The sequence below is a fragment of the Vulpes lagopus genome, chromosome 6 (genome assembly GCF_018345385.1).
Source record: "Vulpes lagopus strain Blue_001 chromosome 6, ASM1834538v1, whole genome shotgun sequence".
Lineage (NCBI taxonomy): Eukaryota > Metazoa > Chordata > Mammalia > Carnivora > Canidae > Vulpes > Vulpes lagopus.
In genome coordinates this window covers 78,044,628-78,071,011 of record NC_054829.1, presented here as the reverse complement: position 1 = coordinate 78,071,011, position 26,384 = coordinate 78,044,628, and the positions used below count along the sequence as shown (strand labels likewise).

At 38.4% G+C, this 26,384-nt stretch overlaps 1 protein-coding gene and 1 pseudogene across 3 annotated transcripts in view; one reads left to right on the top strand and one right to left on the bottom strand.

Annotated features, from left to right (window-relative positions):
• The window catches only part of MRPL1 (mitochondrial ribosomal protein L1), a 96,475-nt gene that overhangs the window by 4,871 nt on the left and 65,220 nt on the right, over positions 1-26,384 (bottom strand). For all 3 annotated transcript variants that reach the window (XM_041759660.1, XM_041759661.1, XM_041759659.1), the window contains one exon: positions 9,600-9,681. In XM_041759660.1, coding sequence (XP_041615594.1) covers positions 9,600-9,681 — 82 coding nt within the window. The remainder of the gene's footprint in view (positions 1-9,599; positions 9,682-26,384) is intronic.
• LOC121493628 lies at positions 4,527-4,913 on the top strand (annotated as a pseudogene).

Genomic DNA, 26,384 nt, shown 5'->3' with positions numbered 1-26,384 from the left:
TGCACGAGGAGCCAGGCTAAGGGGGGCGGTGAGAGCCTCCGGGATAGGAGAGCCCAGCCCCGGGGACACCGAAACTTGAAAAAATGCGCACCAGGATTCTTCCCTGACTGAGGAAAAGGCGCTCAGCAGGGAAACAGGAACTCAGCAGGGAAATAGGGCAGAATTGCAGGAGGGGCAGTGGAGCTTCCAGTTTCCCAGAGTCACTAATAGAGGGAGTGCGCCCGGGAGAGAGCGCACCGCGCACACCATGGCTAATCTTGTTGAAGGGCTAGAGCCCGCATGGGGCAGGATCATGGGGAGATGCCGGTGGGTCAGGGGGCTCCGGGGCGGGGGGAGCTGCGCCCTGCTGCCTTCAGGAGCCATGGCCCCAGGTGCGTGATTCCAGCAGCAAAGGCCCTGGATCCCAGGGCGCTGGGGGGACACAGCCCACGATCCTGCGCTCCCCCAGGACACACGGAGGCAGGGAGGGCACAGGACAGCGAGGACGCTCTTGCCGCTGGGTGCCCCCAAGCTGTGCAGGTCAGTGCCTCCTCACCCCCCACCCCACGCAGGGAACATGTAGTCCAGCGTGGACTGGGAGAAGGCAGTGGTTCCTGCGGGGAGCTGACTCAAGGTCTGGAGAGCTGGCCGCTGCCAGTGTTGTTATTCCTCCTGGTGTCACCGTGTGCCTGGGAGAGGCGGCTGCCAGAGAACAACAGGGGCCTCACTGAGCCCAGCAGCCGGCAGGGGGCGGGGCAGCTCCCCCAGGTGCACACACCTGAGAATCAGCACAGCAGGCCCCTCACCCGAAAGACCAGCTGAAGGACAGGGGAAGAGCAAGTTCTTCACTAAGCAGCAATGGAAAGCTCCAGGGGAAGTCAAGGGAGTTACAGTATATAGAACCAGAGGGTACCCCGATTTTTTTTCTTCCTTTTTCCAGTACAACTCGTTTTTATATCAGACTGCAAAATTTCCAATGTTTTTTCTCTTTTCCCACCCTAATTACAATGTTTTACCACCTCTTCATTTTTAAGATTCTTTTTTTATGACTTTCATACAATTAGAGGTCCCACATATATTTTCCACTTCTAGATTCCTTTCAACATACTCAACTTAATTTTGGGAGATATACAAGATATGTTTTTTTGTTTGTTTGTGTTTCTTGTTTCCTCTGCCTCATTTTGTTCTACAATGGTGGAAGTTAATATAACCTTCTAAAACATGACCAGTATGCACCCAGAACCAAGTGGTATACTGTGCTGGTTCATTCTGTGAGATTCCTCATTTCCATTCTGCCCCCTCTTTTATCTCATTTATGTTTTGGTGGTCTATGTTGGGGCCCTCCACATTAGTTCTGGTTTATATAAATTTGGGACTAAGCATCTTCTAACATACAGAACTTAATATACTCAGAAACAAGAGGCTCATCCTCTAAACCCCTCAGGTAGACTACATTCTCCCTCCACTACAACTTCATCACCACCACCATCTCCCAGTCCTCCCCTCCTTTTTTTTTCTTTTTTCTTCTTCTTTCTTCTTTTTCCTCCTCCTCCTCCTCCTTTTTTCTCTCTCTTCTTTAGGATTTCGGCCTTTTTTTACTACTTTGTTTTAAAATTTATTTTTCACTTTAGTGGTCCTTTTGTTTTATTTCGTTCTAATGTTTGTTTTCAATTTCTGGTCTCTGACCTTGGCAGAATCATCAAGGGTGAAATTTACTTAGGTCATGGTTGATATTCTTGACACAGCCTGCTCATATAGCCACTCTGCACTGAGCAAAAGGACTAGAAAGAAGAACTCACCACAAAAGAATCAGAAACAGTACTCTCTCCCACAGAGTTACAGAATTTGGATTACAATTAGATATCAGAAAGCCAATTCAGAAGCACAATTATAAAGCTACTGGTGGATCTGGAAAAAAGCATAAAGGAATCAAGAGATTTCATGGCTGCAGAATTTAGATCTAATCAGGCCAAAATTAAAAATCAATTAAATGAGATGCAATCCAAACTGGTTGAGGGTTGATGAGGTAGAAGAGAGTGAGTGACATAGAAGACAAGTTGATGGCAAGGAAGGAAGCTGAGGAAAAAAGAGAAAAAAATAAAAGATCATGAGGAAAGGCTAAGGAAAATAAATGTCAGCCTCAGAAGGAAAAAATCTATGTATAATTGGGGTTCTAGAGGGCGCCGAGAGGGACAGAGGACCAGAAAGCATATTTGAACAAATTATAGCTGAGAATTTCCCTAATTTGGGGAGGGAAACAGGCATTCAGATCCAGGAGATAGACAGGTCCCCCCGCCAAGATCAATAAAAACTGTTCAATACCTTGACATTTAATAGCGAAACTTGCAAATTCCAAAGATAAAGAGAAAATCCTTAAAGCAGCAAGAGACTAGAGATCCCTAACTTACATGGGGAGAAATATGAGATAAACAGCAGACCCCTCCACAGAGACCTGGCAGGCCAGAAAGGGCTGCCAGGATATATTCAGGGTCCTAAATCAGAAGAACATGCAGCCAAGAATACTCTATCCAGCATGGCTCTCATTCAGAATAGGAGGAGAGATAAAGAGCTTCCAAGATAGGCAGAAACTGAAAGAATATGTGACCACCAAACTAGCTCTGCAAGAAATATTAAGGGGGATCCTGTAAAAGAAAGAGGACGCCCAAAGAAACAACCCACAAAAACAGGGACTGAATAGGTATCATGATGACACTAAATTCATATCTTTCAATAGTAACTCTGGACGTGAATGGGCTTAATGATCCCATCAAAAGACGCAGGGTAAAAAAAAAAAAAAAAAAAAAAAAAAAAAAAAAGACGCAGGGTTTCAGACTGGATAAAAAAGCAAGATCCATCTATCTGCTGTCTACAAGAGACCCATTTTAGACCTAAGGACACCTACAGCCTGAAAATGAAAGGTTGGAGAACCATTTACCACTCAAATGGTCCTCAAAAGAAAGCTGGGGTAGCCATCCTTATGTCAGATAAATTAAAGTTTATTCCAAAGACTGTAGTAAGAGATGAAGAGGGACACTATATCATACTTAAAGGATGTACACAACAAGAGGACCTAACAATCATGAATATTTATGCCCCTAATGTGGGAGCTGCCAAGTATATCAACTAATAACCAAAGTTAAGACATACTTAGATAACAACGTACTTATACTGGGAGACTTCAACATGGTGGTTTCTACAAATGACTGATCTTCTAAGCACATCTCCAAAGAAATGAGAGCTTTAAATGATACACTGGACCAGATGGATTTCACAGATATTTACAGAACTTTACATCCAAATGCAACTGAATACACAAATTCTTCTCAAGTGCACATGGAACTTCATCCAGAATAGACCACATACTGGGTCACAAATCAGGTCTTAACCAATACCTAAAGATTGGGATTGTCCCCTGCATATTTTCAGACCATAATGCTTTGAAACTAGAACTCAATCACAAGAAGAAATTTGGAAGAAATTGAAACACATGGAGGTAAAAGACCATGCTGCTAAAAGATGAAAGGGTCAACCAGGAAATTAGAGAAGAATTAAAAAGATTCATGAAAACTAATGAGAATGAAGATACAACCGTTCAAAATCTTTGGGATACAGCAAAAGCAGTCCTGAGAGGGAAATACGTTGCAATACAAGCCTCCCTCAAAAAATTGGAAAAAAACTCAAATACACAAGCTAACCTTGCACGTAAAGGAACTGGAAAAAAACAGCAAATAAAACCTACACCTAGCAGAAGAAGAGAATTAATAAAGATACGAGCAGGGCAAACCGGGTGGCACAGGAGTTTAGCGCCATCTGCCGCCCAGGGTGTGATCCTGGAGACTCGGGATTGAGTCCCGCGTCAGGCTTCCTGCATGGAGCCTACTTCTCCCTCTGCCTGTGTCTCTGACTCTCTCTCTCTCTGAATGAATGAATGAATAAATAAATCTTAAAAAAAAAAAAAAAAAGATACGAGCAGAACTCAATGAAACAGAGACCAGAAGAACTGTAGAACAGATCACCAAACCAGAAGTTGGTTCTTTGAATAAATTAATAAGATAGATAAACTATTAGCCAGCCTTATTAAAAACAAAAAAGAAACAACTCAAATTAATAAAATCATAAATGAAAAAGGAGAGATCACAACCAATTCTAAGGAAATACAAACGGTTTTGAATACGTATTATGAACAGCTATAGGCTAATAAATTAGGCAATCTAGAAGAAATGGACGCATTTCTGGAAAACCTTAAACTACCAAAACTGGAACAGGAAGAAATAGAAAACCTGAACAGGCCAATAACCAGCATGGAAATTGAAGCAGTTATCAAAAACCTCCCAAAGTACAAACGCCCAGGGCCAGATGGCTTCCCAGGGGAATTCTATCAAACGTTTAAAGAAGAAACATACCTATTCTACTAAAGCTGTTCCAAAAGATAGAAAGGGACAGAACCCTTCCAAACTCGTTCTATGAGGCCAGCATCACCTTAATTCCAAAACCAGACAAAGACCCCACCAAAAAGGAGAATTATAGACCAATATCCCTGATGAACACAGATGCAAAAATTCTCAACAAGAGACTAGCCAATAGGACACCCAGGACTCCAAGATGGCGTCATCCGAACCAGTGAAGGAAGAGAAGCTCATGGAGGTGAAACTAGGAGAGCTGCCAGGCTGGATACTGATCTGGGATTTCACCCCTTAGGGCATTTTGGGAGCATTTCAAAGAGGTTACTACCGGTATTACAACAAGTATTCAATGTGAAGTAGGGGTCATCACTGGGATTTCTATGGTACTGGTTGCTTATGTGCTGTTCAACTACTTTTGTTCTTAAAAGGAGCTCAAACAAAACAGCTACGCAAGTACCACTGAAGAGGGCCCAGTGTGGAAGCACATTTGGCATTCCTGACCATGACTTTTGCCTGGCATCCTTGAATCCTTCCATTACCTAATTCACAATTATTATCCAATAAAAGTTGACTGTTGAAAAGAAAAAGATACTAGCCAATAGGATCCAACAGTACATTAAGAAGATTATTCACCCTGACCAAGTGGGATTTATCCCCGGTATACAAGGCTGTTTCAACATTCGTAAAACAATTAATGTGATAGATCACATCAATAAGAGAAAAAAACAAGAACCATATGATCCTCTCAATATATACAGAGAAAACATTTGACAAAATACAGCATCCATTCCTGATCAAAACTCTTCAGAGTGTAGGGATAGAGGGCATATTCCCCAGTGTCTTAAAAGCCATCGATGAAAAGCCCACAGCAAACATCATTCTCAATGGGAAAACACTGGGAGCCTTTCCCCTAAGATCAGGAACATGACAGGGATGTCCACTCTCACCACTGCTAGTCAACAGTACTAGAAGTCCTCGCCTCAGCAATCAGACAACAAAAAGAAATAAAAGGCATTCAAATTGGCAAAGAAGAAGTCAAACTCTCCCTCTTTGCAAATGACATGGTACTATATATAGAAAACCCAAAAGGCTCCACCCCAAGACTGCTAAAACTCATACAGCAATTCGGCAGTGTGGCAGAATACAAAATCAATGCCCAGAAATCAGTGGCATTTCTATACACTAACAATGAGACTGAAGAAAGAGAAATTAAGGAGTCAGTCCCATTTACAATTGCAACCAAAAACATAAGATACCTAGGAATAAACCTAATCAAAGAGGTAAAGGATCTATACCCTAAAACCTACAGAACAATTCTGAAAGAAATTGAGGAAGACACAAAGAGATGGAAAAATATTCCACGCTCATGGATTGAAGAATTAACATTGTGAAAATGTCAACACTACCCAGGGCAACTGACACATTTAATGCAATCCCTATCAAAATACCATGGACTTTCTTCAGAGAGTTGGAACAAGTCATCTTAAGATTTGTGTGGAATCAGAAAAGACCCTGAATAGCCAGGGGAATATTGAAAAAGAAAACCAATGCCAGAGGCATCACAATGCCGGATTTCAAGTTGTACTACAAAGCTGTGGTAATCAAGACAGTGTGGTACTGGCACAAAAAACAGACACAGAGATCAATGGAACAGAATAGAAAACCCAGAAATGGGCCCTCAACTCTATGGTCAACTAATATTCGACAAAGCAGGAAAGACTATCCACGGAAAAAGGACAGTCTCTTCAATAAATGGTGTTGGGAATTTGGACAGCCACATGCAGAAGAATGAAACTAGACCATTCTCTTAAACCATACACAAAGATAAACTCAAAATGGATGAAAGATCTAAATGTGAGACAAGATTCCATCAAAATCCTAGAGGACAACACAGGCAACACCCTTTTTAAACTTGGACACAGCAACTTCTTGCAAGACACATCTATGAAGGCAAGGGAAACAAAAGCAAAAATGAATTATTGGGACTTACTCAAGATAAAAAGCTTCTGCACAGCAAAAGAAACAGTCAACAAAACTAAAAGACAACCTACAGAATGGGAGAAGATATTTGCAAATGACGTATCAGATAAAGGGCTAGTTTCCAAGATCTATAAAGAACTTATTAAACTCAACAGCAAAGAAACAAACAATCCAATCATGAAATGGGCAAAAGTCATGAACAGAAATTTCACCAAAGAAGACATACACATGGCCATCAAGCACATGCTCCGCATCCCTTGCCATCAGGGAAATACAAATCAAAACCACAATGAGATACCACCTCACACCAGTGAGAATGGGGAAAATTAATAAGACAGGAAACAACAAATGTTGGAGAGGATGTGGAGAAAGGGGGACCCTCTTTCACTGTTGGTGGGAATGTGAACTGGTACAGCCACTTTGGAAAATTGAGTGGAGGTTCCTCAAAGAGTTAAAAATAGAGCTACCCTATGACCCAGCAATTGCACTGCTGGGGATTTACCCCAAAGATACCTATGCAGTGAAACACCGGAACACCTGCACCCCAATGTTTATAGCAGCAATGTCCACAATAGCCAAGCTGTGGAAGGAGCCACACTCCTTTAAATTCATTTAAATTTAAATTCATCGACAGATGAATGGATAAAGAAGATGTGGTCTATATATAACAATGGAATATTACTCAGCCATCAGAAACGACAAATACCCAACATTTGCTTTGACGTGGATAGAACTGGAGGGTATTATGCTGAGTGAAGTGAGTCAATTGGAGAAGGACAAACATTATATGGTCTCATTCATTCGGAGAATATAGAAAATAGTAAAAGGATTATAGGGGAAAGGAGAGAAAATGAGCGGGAAGTATCAGAGAGGGTGACAGAACATGAGAGACTCCTAACTCTGGGAAACGAACAAGGGGCAGTGGAAGAGAGGTGGGCATGGGGATGGTACGACTGGGTTTCGGGCACTGAGGGGGGCACTTGATAGGATGAGCTCTGGTTATTATGCGATATTTGGCAAAACGAACTCCAATAAAAAATATACAAAAAAAAAAGACATGGATTGATAGAAGAGGACAGAGGGACCAGAAATAAAGCCACACACATATAGTCAATTCACAACAAAGGAAGCAAGGATATATACAATGGAGGAAAGACAGTCTCTTTAATAAATGGTGTGGGAAAACTGGACCAATACCTCACACCACATACAAAAATTAACTCAAAGAAATTGAAAAATTGAAAGTAAGACCTGACACCATAAAACTGCTAGAAGAAAACACAAGTCATAAGCTCCTCAACATAGGTCTTAGCAGTTTTTTTTTCTTAGGATGATTACAAAGGGCAAAAAAAATAAAAATAAACAAGTGGGACTATATTAAACTAGAAAGTTCTGCAGAGCAAAGGACACTATCAACAAAATGAAAAGGCAACTTACTGAACAAAAGAAGGTATCTGCAAATCATATCCAATAAGGGGTTAATATCCAAAATTTATAAAGAACTCCTATAACTCAATAACAAAAAAATCCAACTTAAAATTGGGCAGAGAATCTAAGTAGACAGTTTCCCAAAGACATACAGATGGACAACAGGCACATGAAAAGAAACTCAACATCATTAATCATTGGAAATGCAAATCAAAACCACAATGGTATGAGTTCCATACCACCAGTTCCGTGGTATGAGTTATCACCTCATACCTGTCAGAATGGGTATTATCAAAAATAACATGTTGGAAAGGATGTGGAGAAAAAGAGAACCCTCATGCATTGTTAGTGGGAATGTAAATTGGTGCAGACACTGGAAAACAGTATGAGGATTCCTCGAAAAATTTAAAAAAGAACAGTCCAGCAATTCCACTTTGGGGTATATCTAAAGAAAATGAACACACTGGTTTGAAAAGATATAAACACCTCTATGTTCCTTTCAGCATATTTATAATAGCCAAGATATGAAAACAACCTAAGTGTCCATCTATACATGAATGAATAAAGAAGATATGGTATACACACACACACACACACACACACACAGTGGAATTCTACTCAGGCATATTAAAGAATGAAATCTTTCTGTTATATATCCTTTTCTTTCAGCTGGATATGCAAAGTGACCAGATAGCTGCCAATCTGCAAGCAGTTATCAGTGAAGTTTGTAAGCACAGACCACTCTGTTTGGGTAAGTGGGATAAATATAAATAAATATAAATAATATAAATAAATAAATATAAATAAATATAAATAATAAGCACTAAAGGACCTTGAAGACACTATGCTAAATGAAATGATTCAGACAGAGAAAGACAAATACCAATGATTTCATTTATAAGTGAAATCTAAAATACAAAACAAACTAACAAAACCAAACCAAACCCCGTCTCACAGATAAGGAGAACAGAGCGGTGGGTGCCAAGGGGGTATAGAGTTGGAGGAGGGAACAAGATGGGTGAAGGGGATCAAGAGGTAGAAACATTCAGTTATGAAATAAGTCCATGGGATGTAATGTACAGCACATGGAATACAGTCAATATTATTTTATTAACTTTGTATGTTGACAGATGGTAACTAGTCTTATGGTGGCGATCAAGATCAATTTGCAATGTATACAAATGCTGAATTACTATGTTGTACACTTGAAACTAAAAGAACATTATATGTTAATTATACTTCTATTTAAAAAACTGTAAAAAGAGGATATATTCCTTTTAGAGATTTACTGTTCATCATTCCACTCCTGCCATAGTCTCAGAAGATCCTATACTGAAATTAAAGTGCTTCATAGAATATAAGAATGCATACACATACAATTACTAAGAACTATGGCCATATCTACGACAGCAGAATTAACAATGAGGTATTTATTCACCAGTGTGTTTAACTCCCAAAGAAGGTTTAAAAAAAAAAAAAAAGCTTAAGATTGTGTTTTAATTATACACTTGGTTATAAAACTAAACTTGACAGAGTCCTATAATAGTAAGTCTATAAACAAAGAGTCTACTGAGTATAATGAACCCTTTTTTGGCTGCAACCAGCCAGGAGTGAAATTGCAAAGAGAATATGCATGGCACATAATGCAATAATAAGGGCACTATATGTGTTCCTAGCCTACTAAACAGCTTCCAGAAAATACTGCTGCTATTGTATACTGTACTTGCTCTTAACTTCATTGTTTTCTTAATATTTTACATTTTTAAAGAACCACAGAGCAATAGGGAAGTACTCCAGCAAATCACTTACCCAAACTGAGTGGTCTGTGCTTACAAACTTCACTGATAACTGCTTGCAGATTGGCAGCTATCTGGTCACTTTGCATATCCAGCTGAAAGAAAAGGATATATAACATTAATAATGTGAAAGTGAGAAGATAATGCAACTCTTGGTAACTATACCAGTACTTATTTTAGACAGTGTTTTCCTGAGGCAGAATATACCATCCCTGATCCCTGTCTCCCAAGGATTTAGTGATACTTCCACTTAAAGTTTTTTTTGTTTTGTTTTGTTTTTTTAAAAAGATTTTATTTATTTATGATAGAGAAAAAGAGAGAGAGAGAGAGAGAGAGAGAGAGAGAGAGGCAGAGACACAGGCAGAGGGAGAAGCAGGCTCCATGCCGGGAGCCTGACGCGGGACTCGATTCCGGGACTCCAGGATCGCACCCTGGGCCAAAGGCAGGCGCCAAACCGCTGAGCCACCCAGGGATCCCCTTAAAGTTTTTTTGTTGATTTACTTTTACTTTTTGTTTTCTTTTTTAAAGATTTTATTTATTTGAGAAAGAGAGAGAGCAAGAGTGGGGAAAGGAGGGGTGCAGAGGGACAAGCAGACTCCACACTGAGAGCAGAGTCCAAAATGAGGCCCAGAGATCATGACCTGAGTAGAAGTCAGACGCTTAACTGATTGAGCCACTCAGACATCCCCTTTGTTGATTTACTTTTAAAGGACGCCATGAAAATGTTTAGAAATTCATGCTTTCAGGAGTACAAAATAAAACTACCACACATTCAAACATACATATCTGATACAGAGACATTTTTCAGGATGCTATGGTAACACTCTATGCAATAACAAATATCTTGCTATTCAACAAAAATTATAGTAAGTACATATATAGTGAACAAGCCCTATTCATAAAACTCCAAAACCTAGCTCACAACTTTGGAATGTTTATCATTCAAATTTAATGCACGTTACTCTACTAAAATATACCAATTAAAATCAGTTATATTACATCCCGATGTTTAAAGGATTTTACACTTTGCCAAATGAATCAATTTTTTGAAATTCATGTAAAACTCACAATAGAATAATGGCAAAAAAAAACAAAAAACACATCACATGGTAAGAGTTCAAGTATGTTTTCTATTTTCTAGTGACTCTGAAACCCCTGTGGAAAATGTGCTGTGTAAGCATGAAGAGAATTCCTCATGAAAAAAAAAAAAAACTATTCTCATCATCACCATTTATTTTACATTCACTTGGACATGATGCAATACCAAACCCTAAATGAGAAGGTTTGGATATTATTGGAGGCATTTTCACGTTATGCCAATCCATAAGTGAGACTGTGAGAGGAAAAAAATAATATCAAGCAATGCTTAATTCACCTTCTTAAGTCCACAGAACTCTATATGTTCTAACCAAGTAGTTCACTGGCAGAAAAGGCACCTTACATTTGCTTTGTTCAAAAGCAAAACAAAAACTTAGATGATCAGCATGTGTCTCCCTTCATCCGTACTTCTCCACATTAATCAAATTGTCCTTCTTTCTATTATCAAATGAAGTAACCACCACAGCTCTAGTAAGCTCCCTCACCCTTTGTTAAAGACCCACTGCTACCTTAAATTTGGGAAAGTAATAAGTACAAGAAAAAGCAAGATGTCCAACGTATGTTTTTACTATTTACTATTAAGTTATGCTCTACACTGTTATATAATATACTGAATATACTAAACTCAACTATACTTCTGTGGACTCGTCCTGCCTACAGTAAGATAAAACAAGATGCTAAACATATGCAACATATGCTTGAGAAACACAAAACAAATACTTCCTCTGCAACTTTCATTATTAGGATAACTTCAATGATTTCATTAAGTTCTAAAATACATAAAAATGTTTTCAAACATAGTTCACATTTTTGTCCAAATTTTAGCACGTCTAATTTTTAGTACTGTGTCCTCTACTAAATTTTAAAATATTTATGGGCATAATACGTCATTTTACCTTTTCTTTTAGATATTACATAAAATTATGAAAAAAATCTATATATTTTATGGTTATGCAGTAACTGTGATTATTTAATTGGCTATTTGTGCAAATTATGGCCCAGTAAAAGTATGCATGTATGAATTTTATCAAAATTTGCACAGGAAATGAATTTGGGCTGACAATAACCTAGAGATAACTCAGGAAAGTAACATTCGTAGGCTTCTCTATCTATATCTCAGTTACTCTGCACTTCTATAGTGCCCTCATGCAATAACATTTTATAGTCTTACAAAAATAGGACAGACCATTTTGAGATATTATCTGTTAGATTCTCAATATCAGAGCATAAGACTTGGTACAGCAGAAAAGAAAACTGGGATTGGTGAACCCTGAACTATAGTAAGCACCATATTCATACATGTGTCTATGTGTGCATTTGAGTATCTAATAGTTACAATCCTACTTACGTTTAGTTAAATGCCCACTACAGGACATGATAGTTATTCCTCATTCTGTAGCAGACATGGTTTCAAGAAAAGACTACTGAATCTTCCTTTCTGCTTAACATCCCTTATTATGTCAGAAATAATTCCCTAAGCAGACTAGATGGAAGACTTACCAAAGATGTTTTTGGGTAGAGGCTCAGTGCATATGTCTCTCTTTGCTTTAACTCTCAGATTTTCCTCTTTCCATGCAATTCCTAACCTTTGTCCTCAATTAGTTTTTACAATTATGAGAAAACTAAAAATCAATGGTTCCTGACCATTTTTTCATCCCTTTGAGATGTAGATGTATGCAAAGCAAACTGTAGTCACGAGTACCTAACACAATGATTCTTTTCTTTAAAGTTTTTATTTAAATTCCATTAGTTAGTACATGGTATAATACTAGTTTCAGGTATAGAATTTAGTGATTCATCACTTACGTACAATACCCAGCGCTCATCTCAACAAGTGCACTCCTTAATACCTATCACCCATTTTACTCCTCCCTCCCTCTCTAGCAACCTACAATTTATTCTCTATAGTTGAGAGTCTGTAGGTGTATCTGGGTGGCACAGTTAGTTAAGCATCCAACTCTTTGTTTCAGCTTAGGTTGTGATTTTAGGGTCATATGATTGAGCCCAGAGTTGGGCTCCAAGCTCAGCAGGAGACTGCTTGAGATTTTCTCTCCCTCTCTCTTTGCCCCTCCCATTCATGTTCTCTCTTGCTCAAATAAATCTTTTCTTTTTTAAAAAGTCTTTTCTCAAAAAAAAAAAAAAGTCTTTTCTCTTTTCCCCCCCTACATTCATATTTGTTTCTTAAATTTCATATCAGTGAAATCATACAGTATTTGTTTTTCTCTGATTTATTTTACTTAGTATACTACAACTCTTTAGCTCCAGGACTCCCTTCCTCTGCAGTACCCACAATCTGTTTCTCCCCCAAAACACATCTTGGCACTTCCCTACCTTCCTGGAGGTGACTTCTTCTCTCCCTTTAGCTATGCAGTTTGTTCTATCAGCCCTCAGGTTGATTTCTTGAGTATTCAGAATGATTTGATAGTTATCTAGCTGTGTTCAAGGGACAAGGAAAGTCTAGGGTCCTCCTACTACACCACCATTTTAGTACCCCCCCCCCCAAGGCAATGATTCTTAAATTTTGGGAGGTTATCAAATCTCACTCCAGAAAACTGCACACAGGCACACACAAAAATTAGTCTATGCTTTCAGGGTCTTCATGGATTCTCTGATTAAAAGAAAGGGGAAGGGAGAAGAAAGGCTTCTGAGGAAAGTGTGTCTGTTAAAAGGGATCTATAATCACACTTTGAGAACTGCTGGAAAAAAAGGTGAGTCTCCAAATATTTTGGAGGACTAAGGACTATAGTGTAGGAAAAGTATTTGACTTAATTTTTTACCTTTTACAGGGGATAAAACTGAAGCAAACAAGTGAAGTATGTACACATAATTTTTTAACAATTTCCTAAGGTTGTCAGGTGCTGTCACTGTAAACATTCTGACAGCCCGTAGATGATCATCTCTAACTGAAATCCATGGAGAGGACTGCTCCTTTGGAAAGCACCTGTTAGAACAGCTGACCTCCAAAATTTCTTCCAAACACAATATTCTAAGATTAAATACAGCATGGCATAGCATACAGTTTCTGCAGACGGGCCAGTGGTCTTAATCACCATGACTCCTAACAGTCTCAACCAAGAAAAGGAAAATAATATATATATATACATTAAGGAAAATAATAATAAGAATAACTGATTGAGCATCTCGATTTTTTTTCAAAGATTTTATTTTTTTTATTTATTCATGAGAGGCACAGAGAGAGAGAGAGAGAGAGAGAGAGAGAGAGGCAGAGACACAGGCAGAGAGAGAGGCAGAGAGAGAGGCAGGCTCCATGCAGGAAGCCTGATGTGGGACTTGATCCCGGGACTCCAGGACCATGCCCTGGGCCAAAGGCAGGCACTAAACGGCTGAGCCATCCAGGGATCCCCCGAGCATCTCGATTTATTGAGTAAATCCTCTGCGCCAAGCTCTATTCTTAGCAGTACATAAATATTCTCATTCATTTCTCCCAAGAATCCTTTGAGATAGGAACTACTGCAATTCCTCTTTTACCATTAGAAACTAAGACTTGGAAAACTTTGTAACTTATCCAAGGGCACATACTCCTGGTAAGGAGTGGCTCAACAGCTATAGCGAGCTCTAAAGGCATAGAAATCTTAATCTGAAGTCCACTTACACTACTTACTAGCTTGTGACGTGGGACACAGTTTTTAAGTGTTGGTAGCTCTTATGAAAAATAAATTATCAGTTGCCTGAAAAACACAAATGAGTGTGTTATAGAGTAGGAAAAGAAGAAACTAAGTGAAATACTTAATGGAAAAAAATATGCATTTAAGTGGGAAAAAATATGAATTTTTCTCTCTGTCAAATGAATCCTTTACCACCTGCCAACTTTTGATAGAGACGGTAACACCATATAATTCAGAAACCCTTTCTCATCTCCCACTCTATCCATCATCAGGTTGGGAACTAGGAGCAAAAGATGAATAAGATACAAACCTTGCTCTCAAGGAACTTACAATCAGGTAACTAAAACACATCATCATATATGCCACTCTATGTGAACAATGTAGTATAAGGGCACAGAGGAAGAAGTGATTGACTTTGAGAGAAAAGGCTACCCCAAGACAGTGACAAGTAAGTCTTAAAGATTAACTGAGTCTTAAAGGATGAAGAGTTTTGAGGGACAATGAGGATCTTTTAGGCAGAAGGAGCAGCATGATATAATATGATAATAAGGTAGAACAGATGAGCACAAGGTAGTTCACTGTATCTAGGCCTGTGTAGCAAACTCAAATGCCTACAGTGGCTAGAGCAGGTTAACTTGTAGGATTGAGGAGGATCAGATCTGAATATATATGCATACAAAACCTGTGTGACACAAGCTGCGCAGAGGTGGGTAGCACCACTTCACATGGGGGAGGCAGAAAGCTACTTAGCACTGAGGCCCATGAGGCCAGTGTTAACAGAATTCCTGACTTGTCAAGAACTAGAAATCTGAACTTCTTTGTGATATCCTCTAGTTTTTCATGCTGATTCAACAAAACAAAACAAAACCACTATTTGGGCCCAAGCAGTATGAGGACCAAATTTAGCCTGTAAGCTGCCAATCTGTAACTCCAGACTTTAGCCTCCATCACCGAAAATAGGAAGAAATACTGAGTCCAAACCTGACACAGGGATTGGAGACCACAAAAAGATTGAAATGTAAGGCTAAAGATTTTTTTTTTTTGGAACTGCGAAGCTGTGAGAAACTATTTAATGTTTAATTTTTCTCAGCAGACAAATGGTATATCTGAGTGGATTTTAGAAAGAATTCTACAGGATGGGTGTAAAACAGGAGTTGGGCATACTTTCTCTATAAATGGTCAGACAACAAATATTTTGGGTTCTGCAGGCTAAACAGTCTGTGTTGCAACTATTCAACTCCACTCTTTAGCAAGAAGGAAGCCATAGACAATACATGAACAAATGAGTCCAACTGTGTTCCAGTGAAATTTGCCTTACGAAAACAAGTGAAGAACTAGAAATGGCCCACAGACCAGTTTGCAGACCCCTGGTATGGAAGACAGACTGAAGGATGATGTTTAAAGATGTGAATGGGCAAAAAGAGCCATTAATTTTTGCTAGATCAAAAAAGATTTTGTTTTGTTAACAGAAAGCTTTGTCAGATGCTGAGACATTTCTAAGTAACTACTATGCAGATGAAGCAAAAAATGTTTTGTCAGGCTAAGAATTGAATTGCCATTTAAAGTAACAGTAGGAAAAATGCTTAGTGACTGCTTTAACAACTGTCCAAAGCTTGGATATGTGTTTAAATTCTTTTTTTTTTTTTTTTTTTAGGTTTTATTTATTTCTGCATGAGACACAGGCAGAGACATAGGCAGAGGGAGAAGCAGGCTTCCCGCAGGGAGCTCGACATGGGACTCAGTCCCAGGATCCCAGGATCATGACCTGAGCCAAAGGCAGAGGCTCAAACACTGAACCACTCAGGTGCCCTAGATATTTGTTTAGAAGATGTTGTATGGGGCTTTTCTGGAAGTTTCTTCAGGACTTCCAGATCAGGTGATAAATCTGAAACAAAAAAAGGCATACTACAAGTACCCTATATTCTAAACAGATTTTTTAAAAATATTTTCATTCATTTATTCATAGAGACACACAGAGGAGAGAGAGAGAGAGAGAGAGAGAGGCAGAGACACAGGCAGAAGGAGAAGCACGCTCCATGCAGGGAACCCGATGCGGGACTCGATCCAGGGTCTCCAGGATCACACCCCGGGCTGCAGGCAGCGCTAAACCGCTTCGCCACTGGGGCTGCCCAGTACCCTATATTCTAAAGAAAGATACCAACAATTAAAGGCGCCAAAAAAGTCCTATTATAATCAACATCCACCTAAGTAGAAGCAGGCCAATTAAGGAGGCAAAGCTCCAAGAAGTCTTGGAGAGGGGGCACCTAGCAAAGGGGAGACTAGCTGGCTAAACACATGCTATGAAGGACATCAAAACAATAAGGGTTAGCCAGAGATGGAGCAATAATCAAAGTGGAGACAAGAAATATACATAGGTAGGCAGAGGCCTGTGCCTTCTATCCCTTATTCCCTTCATCAGGTCTGCAAAGGTGATTGGAACAAGGTATTTCAGAACTGAATCAAGTCATTGTAGCACTCTAAGTTCCAGAGTGGGAGGAGGTGTGAGTGAAAACTTAATGAAGCCCTCCTCACTTCAGATCACATGAACCATAAAAGCCTGGTTCCAAACTGAACAAGGGAAGTTTTTGCATATGAGATTAGAGTTCTGAACTGAATCAGATTGCACTTTTAATTACTGAGAGTCACTCGAATTATGAGCTCTATCTAACATGTCAGAGAAGGAAACAAAGAAAGGAAATCGTACACATGGCACAGCTAGAATCAGAGAACGGAAAAAACTACTCTGTGTTTGTATCCCACTAAATTCAGACTTTTCAATGAAGGGTTACACATTTATACACAGACTGTATTTCTGTACCTATGAAAGATGTGAATTTATGTTCACAGGAATGATATAAATAATAATGAGAGATATCACAGTCTAAATGCCCAAGAAAAGGATCAAGTTTGAATAAATTATGATATACCTACATGACATTATGATATAGCTATTAAAATGGTATCTTGCAAGAATTTTAATAATTCGAAAAGTATTCAAGAAACAGTATTTAAGAAAAAGAAAATATAAAGTTAATTTATAGTATGTTAGCAATTACATAAACAAAAACTACAAGCATAGAGACAGCAGTAATAAAAATACTAAAATGTTACCAAGGGCAACCCTTGTATGAATTTTATATTCTTATGCTATTTAACATTTTTCAAATATTTTATTACATACTTGTTAATAAAAAAATTAGCTTCAGTTTAGTATTTAAAATTACAAAAGCAGTCCTTTATGATGCTACAAATTATAGGGCATACTTTTTGTCTTCACATTTTTTTGAAATGAGACTCATTCATAGTGATAGTGGAGGGAAAAGCAAAATCCCCACCTTCACCACCACCACAGCCCCAACAGGCTAATTATTTTGTTACAGCTGATATGCTTTATAATTATATTTTCAGGATTAAAGACAGATTAAAATGCAATTATATTTTCAAGATTAAAAATTGACCTTTTATAGGTTTACAGTTCCATGAATTCTAACTCACACATACATTTGAGGAACCATCACCACAATACATAATAAATAACAAAAGAACTATCTCGCGTGATCTCTCTCAGCCACTTCTAACCCTGGCAACTCCTGATATGTGACTAAAGTGTTGTCTTCTCAAAAATGTCATACAAATGGAGTAACAGGGCATAACTTTTCTTTCCTTTGTGATTGTTTAAAACTGTGGTAAAATTTACATGGCATAAAATATACCATTTTAACTGTTTTGAAGTATGTGGTTCAGTGGCATTAAGTATACTCTCATTGTTGTGCAACTCTCACCACCATCCATCTCAAAAACCTTTTCCGTCTTCCTCATCTAAAACTCTGTACCCGGGGATCCCTGGGTGGCACAGCGGTTCGGCGCCTGCCTTTGGCCCAGGGCGTGATCCTGGAGACCCGGGATCGAATCCCACATCGGGCTCCCGGTGCATGGAGCCTGCTTCTCCCTCTGCCTGTGTCTCTGCCTCTCTCTCTCTCTCTCTCTCTCTGTGACTATCATAAATAAATAATAAAAAAAATATTTAAAAAAATAAATAAAAAAATAAAACTCTGTACCCATTTAACACTAATTCCCCATTCTCCCGTTTCCCCCGGCCCCTGGAAACCACCATTCCACTGTCTCTATGAATATGACTGCTCTAGGTACCTCAAATAAGTCATAGAGAGTATCCTTTGTCAATTGGTTTACTTCATTCAGCATAATGTCTTCAAGGTTCATACATGTTATATATATGTGTAAGAATTTCCTTCCTTTTTTATTCTGAATAATATTCCATTGTATATATAGCTAGCATACCTCATTTTCTTGAACTTCACTTTATTGTATTTTACAGATACTGCATTTTCCACAAATTGAAGTTCTGTGACAACCTTATGTCGAACAAGTCTACTACTGGCACCATTTTTCCAACAGCATTTGTTCAATTCATGTCTGTCATATTTTGGTAATTCTCACAGTATTTCATACCTTTTCATTATTATATTTGTTATGGAGTCAATTGCAACAATCCAACTTCATTGTTGACTTATTTTAAGAAATTTCCACAGCCACCTAACCTTTAGCAACCACTGCCCTGATCAATCAGCAGCCATCAACGGGAAGGCAAGACCCTCAATTACTCCATCAGCATTAAGATTACAAATCCCTGAAAGCTCAGATGATGGTTAGGATTTCTTAGCAATAAAGTAATTTTTTTTTTAAGATTTTATTTGTTCATTCATGAGAGACACAGAGAGAGAGGCAGAGACACACGCAGAGGGAGAAGCAGGCCCCACGCAGGGAGCCTGACGTGGGACCCGATCCCGGGACTCCAGGATCATGCCCCTGGCTGAAGGCAGGCGCTAAACCGCTGAGCCACCCAGGGATCCCCAATAAAGTAATTTTTAATTAAGGCACATATATTGTTCTTTTAGACATAATGTTATCTCACACTTTAATGGACTACATATAATATAAACATAACTTTTATATGCAGTAGGAAACCAAAAAAATTCATTTGACTCACTTGATTGTAATATTTACTTTATTGCAGCGGTCTAGAACTGAACCTGCAATATCTCCAAAGTACGCTTGAATATGCATTTTGTTTATCCATTCATCTGTCTTGGACACTTGGGTTGCTTCCACTTTTTGGCTATTTGAATAATGCTGCAATGAACATGGCTGTACATACATCTGTTTGAGTTCCTGCTTTCAATTCTTTTGGGTATATTAACTATAACTACAATCTATGGATCTATGGTAGCTGTATGTTTAATTTTTTGAGGAACTGTCATGTCATTTCCCACACCAACCGCACCATTTCACATCCCCACCACCAATGCACAGGGTCCCAATTTCTTTGTATCCTCACCAACACTTACTTTTGGGTATTTTTGATAGCAGACAGCCCTGTAAATATGAAGCAGTATCTCATTTTGGTTTTAATTTGCATTTTCCTGTTGGCTAATGATGCTCAGCCTCTTTTCATGTCTTTATTGGCCATTTATATATCTTATTTAGAGAAATGTGTATTCAGACCCTTTGCTCATTTTTAAATATAGTTTTTAAAAGATTTTATTTATTCATGAGAGACCCAGAGAGAGAGGGGCAGAGACATAGGCAGAGGGAGAAGTAGGCTCCCTGTGAGGATCCTGAAGCAGGACTTGATCCCAGGACCCCGGGATCATGCCCTTAAGCCAAAGGCAGATGCTCAACCACTGAGCTACCCAGGTGCCCCTCCTTTGCTCATTTTTTGAATTATTTATAATTTTATTATTGAGTTAGAGTGGTCCCCCCTTATCAATGGAGGATAGGTTCCAAGACCCCCAGTGGCTGCCTGAAACTGCAGATAGTACCAAACCTCTATACTATGTTTTCATACATATCTATGATAAAGTTTAACTTATAAATTAGGCACAGTAAGAAATGAATAATAAAACAGAAAAATTATAACAACACACTATAATAAAACTTATGTGAATGTGGCCTCCCTCTCTCTCTTTCAAAATATCTTCCTCTACTATGCTCACATTTCTTGTGATGATGTGAGATGGTAAAATGCCTACATGGTGGGGCACCTAGGTGGCTCAGTCAGTTAAGTGCCCAACTCTTGATTTCAGCTCAGGTTATGATCTTGGGGTTGTGGGATCAAGTCCTGTGCGGGGCTCCAAGCTCAGCTGTAAGTCTGCTTGAGATTCTGTCTCTCCCTCTCCCTCAGCTCCTCTCCATGCCCCCCCCAAATAAATAAATAAATCTTTTTTTTTTTTTTTTTTTTTATTTATGATAGAGAGAGCGAGAGAGAGAGAGAGGCAGAGACACAGGCAGAGGGAGAAGCAGGCTCCATGCACCGGGAGCCTGATGTGGGATTCGATCCCGGGTCTCCAGGATCACGCCCTGGGCCAAAGGCAGGCGCTAAACCGCTGCGCCACCCAGGGATCCCTAAATAAATAAATCTTAAAAAAAAATGCCTACATGGTGAGATGAAGTGAGGTAAGTGACACAGGCATTGTGACGTAGCGTCAGACTGTTACTGACCTCCTGACAATGCATCAGGAGGACTGTCTACTTCCAGATAGCAGTTGACTGTGGGGAACTGAAACTGTGAAAAGGGAAACCACAGATAAGGGGGGGTGGGGAAGACTACTGTGTAAGAGTTCTTCATATATTCTAGATACAAGTCTCTTACCATTTATATATGATTTGCAGATATTTTCTGCCATTCAGTTGGTTGCCTTTTTACTCTGCTGATAGTAATCTTAGATGCACAGTTTTAAATCTTGATGAAGTCCCATTTATCTCTTTCATTGCCTGTGCTTTCGGTGTATGTAACCTTCTGAGTACTTTCACTTGGGTTATAGAATGTAACCTTTAGAGATTCTCTAAAGTTGTTCTATAAGTAGTTCATACCCTTTTTATCCCTGATTAGTATTCCATTGCATGATATACCAGATGGGGTTTTTTAATCCATTCACATATAGAAGGACAACTGAGTTTCTTCTAGCTTTTGATGATTATCAATATAATTTCTATAAACATGTATTCAGATATTTGTATGAATATAAGTTTTGATTTCACTTTAAATGTTTCAATTTTAGGGGTGCCTGGATGGCTGAATCGGTTAAGCATACAACTCTGATCTCAGCTCAGGTCTTGATTTTAGGGTCGTGAGCTCAAGCCCCTCCCTAGGCTTCTTCTCTTTCGGGGACACCAACAATATGAAGGTTAGATCTTTTTATTGGCCTATAGGACCCTAAGGCTTTCTTACTTTTCCCTATATTTTGTCTTTGTTTTTCAGATTGGATAATTCCTATGATCTATCTTCAAGTTCTTTCTTTCCTCTGTCCATCTCTAGTAGTTCATAAATAATTTTTATGAGGTCCCTTTCCTAGTTTCCCCCCTCTCCTTGATCTTCCTAGTACCTTCTTATTCCCTAAGACTCTCCTTTCGGAACCCTGGCCAGATAGCTGGGGCTTTATTTACCCCATTTTGCCACTTACTCTCTGTTACTGTTCCTGCATTGGTTGCCAACAGACAAGACAGAGAGAGAAAAGAAGCAAAGACAGTGTGCACACCCATCTTCTTGTGATCATACATCCTCCAGTCAGAGAGGAAGGCTCTCTGTTATCAAATTTTAGATACTTGTACCAATTTTCTGCACCAATTGTCCCCACTAGGATCCATGTTCTCTACTTCTCAAGCCTGAAGTAAAAGGCTTCTCGTGAAACTCCCCGCCTGCATCAATGTCCGCTTCCCAGTTTTAGACTTATGGTGAGAGTAGTTCATGTGACAAGACAAGGAGAAAAATGGCAAACTCATCACCAGTGGTGAGTGAGTGGTGGTACTTCAAATTCTGGTCTTCCCTAATTCGCCTGCTACTATTTACTTTTCAGGGTCTTCAAATAGCTACTCCATGCATTCTGTCCAGGTTTTATAACAGCTGCATTCAGTGCAAGAGACAAGTTGTCATATGATTACACCGTATCACCTGGAACCAGAACTTCAGGCTTTTATGTTATGTATTTATATTTTAGAGTTGGGAAACTTTTTCTGCAAAGAACCAGATGGTAAATATATTAGGCTTTTAAGGCCACATACGATTTTTGCTGCATATTCCTTTTTTTCTTTTTTTTCTTTTTAACAGCCCTTTAAAAGATCATTCTAAGTGGTGGTACAAAAACAGTGGTACAAAAATAGACTCACAGAGCCACTGTTTGCCAACTCCTGTATGAGAATACATTATTTGTCACCAAATATATAAGAATTTTTGCAAAGACAAGTTGTGGTATGAGTTATGCTTTACATCATTTTAACAAATTCCTAACTTTACCAAAATCTAAATGGGGGAAGGAGGGTACTCTCAGGCAACAGCAGCTTTCCTCATTGCTAATGATAAACCTATTTGGAAAACACTTAATTTTGTGTTTCTACTTAATATATTTAATAATTTGAAACAGGGGCTTATTGGTATTTTGTTTACTATTTATACAATATTAGTGAATGTTATTTGTTTGAAAGTAACAGTGATGAAACTTACAAGGAATTATCTTTCAGACCCATTCAATTTCCTTTCCCAGCATTTGGATAAAGATAGATTTCAGGGGATCCCTGGGTGGCGCAGCGGTTTGGCGCCTGCCTTTGGCCCAGGGCGCGATCCTGGAGACCCGGGATCGAGTCCCACGTCGGGCTCCCGGGGCATGGAGCCTGCTTCTCCCTCTGCCTGTGTCTCTGCCTGTCTCTCTCTCTCTGTGTGTGACTATCATAAAAAAAAAAAAAGATAGATTTCAGTAAAACCTATCAAATTTATCACTGGTTTTTGAAGTAAACAAAAGAAAGCTATATGTGCAGTATGTACAGTATACTGACAACTACTTGCTAACAAATGGATTAACAAAGGAAAGCAAGTCAGTTTATTCCCCTGTTACATGTTATGACCTACTCATATTTTTCATGTTATTCTATTAATCAATGATCACTACATTATTAAGTTAATGCAATTAAAGAGAAAAGTTAGTGGTTTCTCTCAAATGGTATGGTTTGTCCTATGGTATTATTTATATCTGATAGAACGGGAAAGTCCCACCTTCAATTTCCCAAAAGCTCTTGGAAATTTTCCTCTAATTTCATGACAATATAGGTAAGAAAATTGGAAATGGTAATAAATAATTCTTGACCTAATACTGATGATTATCCATCCAAAGGATGTAATGTAACATACTACAAGAATTATTCATCCCAGTTAAATATACATCTCTCACAATAAAGCATCAAGCAGAAGGCTGGCACATACTGGGTTCTGGATAAATATTAGTTTCTTTCTCCTCTTTCTTAGATGCACACTTTTGAAGATCGAAGATCTATCACCAATCTACTTCCTTCTTTTTAAATGAGAACAAGTGCAGAATTTGACTTTTACATTCTAAAGTTTATTTTCTCCTCCTTGTAATTCCCTTACCTATGAGACAGCCCACTGTAGTATGCCAGAAATAATGCAACAAATGACAAGTTAATTATCAAATGGAAGGAATGGAGGAAAAAGAGGAGAAGTGGCAGTGAACTCTGAGCCAATGGGCTACCTACCACCTTTTATCCAACTATTGCTTGGATCTAACTGATTTAAGCAATATTCTTTGCTTGCCACTTTCACAATTTATAGGCCTCATTGCTACAAAATACGCCTTCAATTTCCATGAATGATATTATCCACATCTTGTTTAAGTGAACTTCAATACATTCACTTCTCCTGTTGTAACATGTTTGTCAATACATTCACTTCTCCTGTTGTAACATGTTTGTTAAAACTGGAGGCTCTGGTTTCATCACAAGATTTTACTATGTTTATATTCTCTTACCCTGAACTTGTTTATTTTTGTTACAATATACTTCAGCTTTCATTAGCTGCCAGGTTAACAATAATCTTGCCACAAAACAATTCACTATTACATAAGTAAAGCAAAGTAACATGCCTATGAATGAACCATGTCTACAACTTTAATTAAGAGAAAAAGTACATCGAAGACACTGCCTTTTTAAGTGTGTCAAAGATCCAAGTATTTTTGAAACCTGAACAAGAAACACTAGTTAAATCAGGCCTTGGCTCAATCTGGTATAAATGTAAATCTGAGCTGTCCTTCCCTGTTTTTTTTTTTTTTTTAGAAAATGAGTATGGGCTTTATTTGTTGATACATTTGTCATTTATAAGTCTTCAAAATCTGGTTATTTATATGATTGTAAAAGGGCTTCAGCTGTTTTTTCTTTAATGCTATGAATAACTGCTCATGTCAAAGCCAGTCTATTATATAATGTATATTTTAAAGATATATATTCTTCAAAATTTCAATTATATTTAGTGAAGTTTTTACAAGTCTTCCTCATTCCAAATCATTCAAGATTTTATGTTCTAATTATCCAAAGGATATACAAACATAGTGCTTCAAAGGACTACATATTAAAAAATTAAAAGAATAGAAATAGTTTCTAAACTGAAACAGAACAAATGACACACATATTTTTAAAGAATATAGTTGCTTTAGAATACGCTCTTTTATATACTTGGTTTTATAGTATACTAGTGGGATCTTGTCCTGTAATATAGGAAAATATAAAGGAAGAGGAGGACTCCATTCACTCACAAGAGGAATCAATGTTTAATAATAAATTTACTGATGCCACTAATTTGGAATTAGTAATAATTCACAGACTGTCAAATATATTTTTTTAAAGTTTATAATGTAACAAATGAATAATACAAGACCACAGGAAAACATTTAAACACCGTTAGAGAACTTTTATATTAAAAACATTTTTAGATAAACAATGATTTGTTAAGACAGAGCATTATAACTTTGGCAACATCTACCAGGCAACATTTTGTGATTAGAAACCCTAAGCAATCAAAGTTAACTTGAATGTCACTGAAAAATTACTCTGTGGTATTCACTTCCCACTAATTCATACTAATTTTCCCATAAATTTAATTATATTTTCATCTTTCCAGTATGTAAGTGGACAGCCAAAGAGGGAGGGATGAGTAGAAAAGAAGTAAAAAAAGAAAAGCAAAAAGGAGAGGGAGGAAGAAAATAGAAAAGAAAAACTTCAAAGAGCTATTAAAAGAAAAAAAGAGAGAGCAGAAGGCAGAAAGAAAGGAAAGGGGAATCTGAAAACAAACCTTACTATTACTACTACTGCTGCTGCTCCTGCTATTATTATTACTATCACTATCATTATTACTGAACCAAACCTCATCTAATCCCCTCCTGCCAGAGTTCTGAAAGCCAAGTCAGGGGAAGGGAGGGACTGCGGATAGAGGAAGGATTTCTCAGCATTCAGTATACCTAGATTCGCTTAATCTCCATTATCAATTTTCTCAACTTCCAATCTCCCCTAGGTTAGAAACTGTTTTAATCTTTCTATCCATCTGCCAGCATGGGAAAGGGCAGTTACCCAGTGTTGTGAAGTATGTAAGAATCTTCAATAGTTTTAATTAAAGCTCCCTATTTCAGAGGGCTTTTGTCCCATCTCCAGATATACCACCAACACTCAGTTCCAGAGGTATCTAGAGTAAGATCCTGAGCCTCTTTGCAAGATCCTGAAATTTAGACTGTACTCATTTTTTGGCTTTCTCCAGTGCTGGCTTAGATTTGGCATTTTCTAATCAGTTATCACTGTGGTGTTCAATCTGTAATCTTTACCTGGAAGCCTCACCATATATGTTATTTTGAAGCATCACTGGTACACTTCAAAAAAGAATACCGGGGATCCCTGGGTGGGGCAGCGGTTTGGCGCCTGCCTTTGGCCCAGGGCACGATCCTGGAGACCCGGGATCGAATCCCACGTCGGGCTTCCGGTGCATGGAGCCTGCTTCTCCCTCTGCCTGTGTCTCTGCCTCTCTCTCTCTCTCTGTGTGTGACTATCATAAATAAATAGAAATTAAAAAAAAAAAAAAGAAAAAAGAAAAAGGAATACCAATCTTACACCACAGGCCACAATGAAAGATTCAAGAAATTTTTAAAAAGCAAAAACTACATAGAATGCCTTCAACAATAAGGCAGTCAAACTAGAATAAAACAAAAACAAAAACTTAAGCCAAAAAA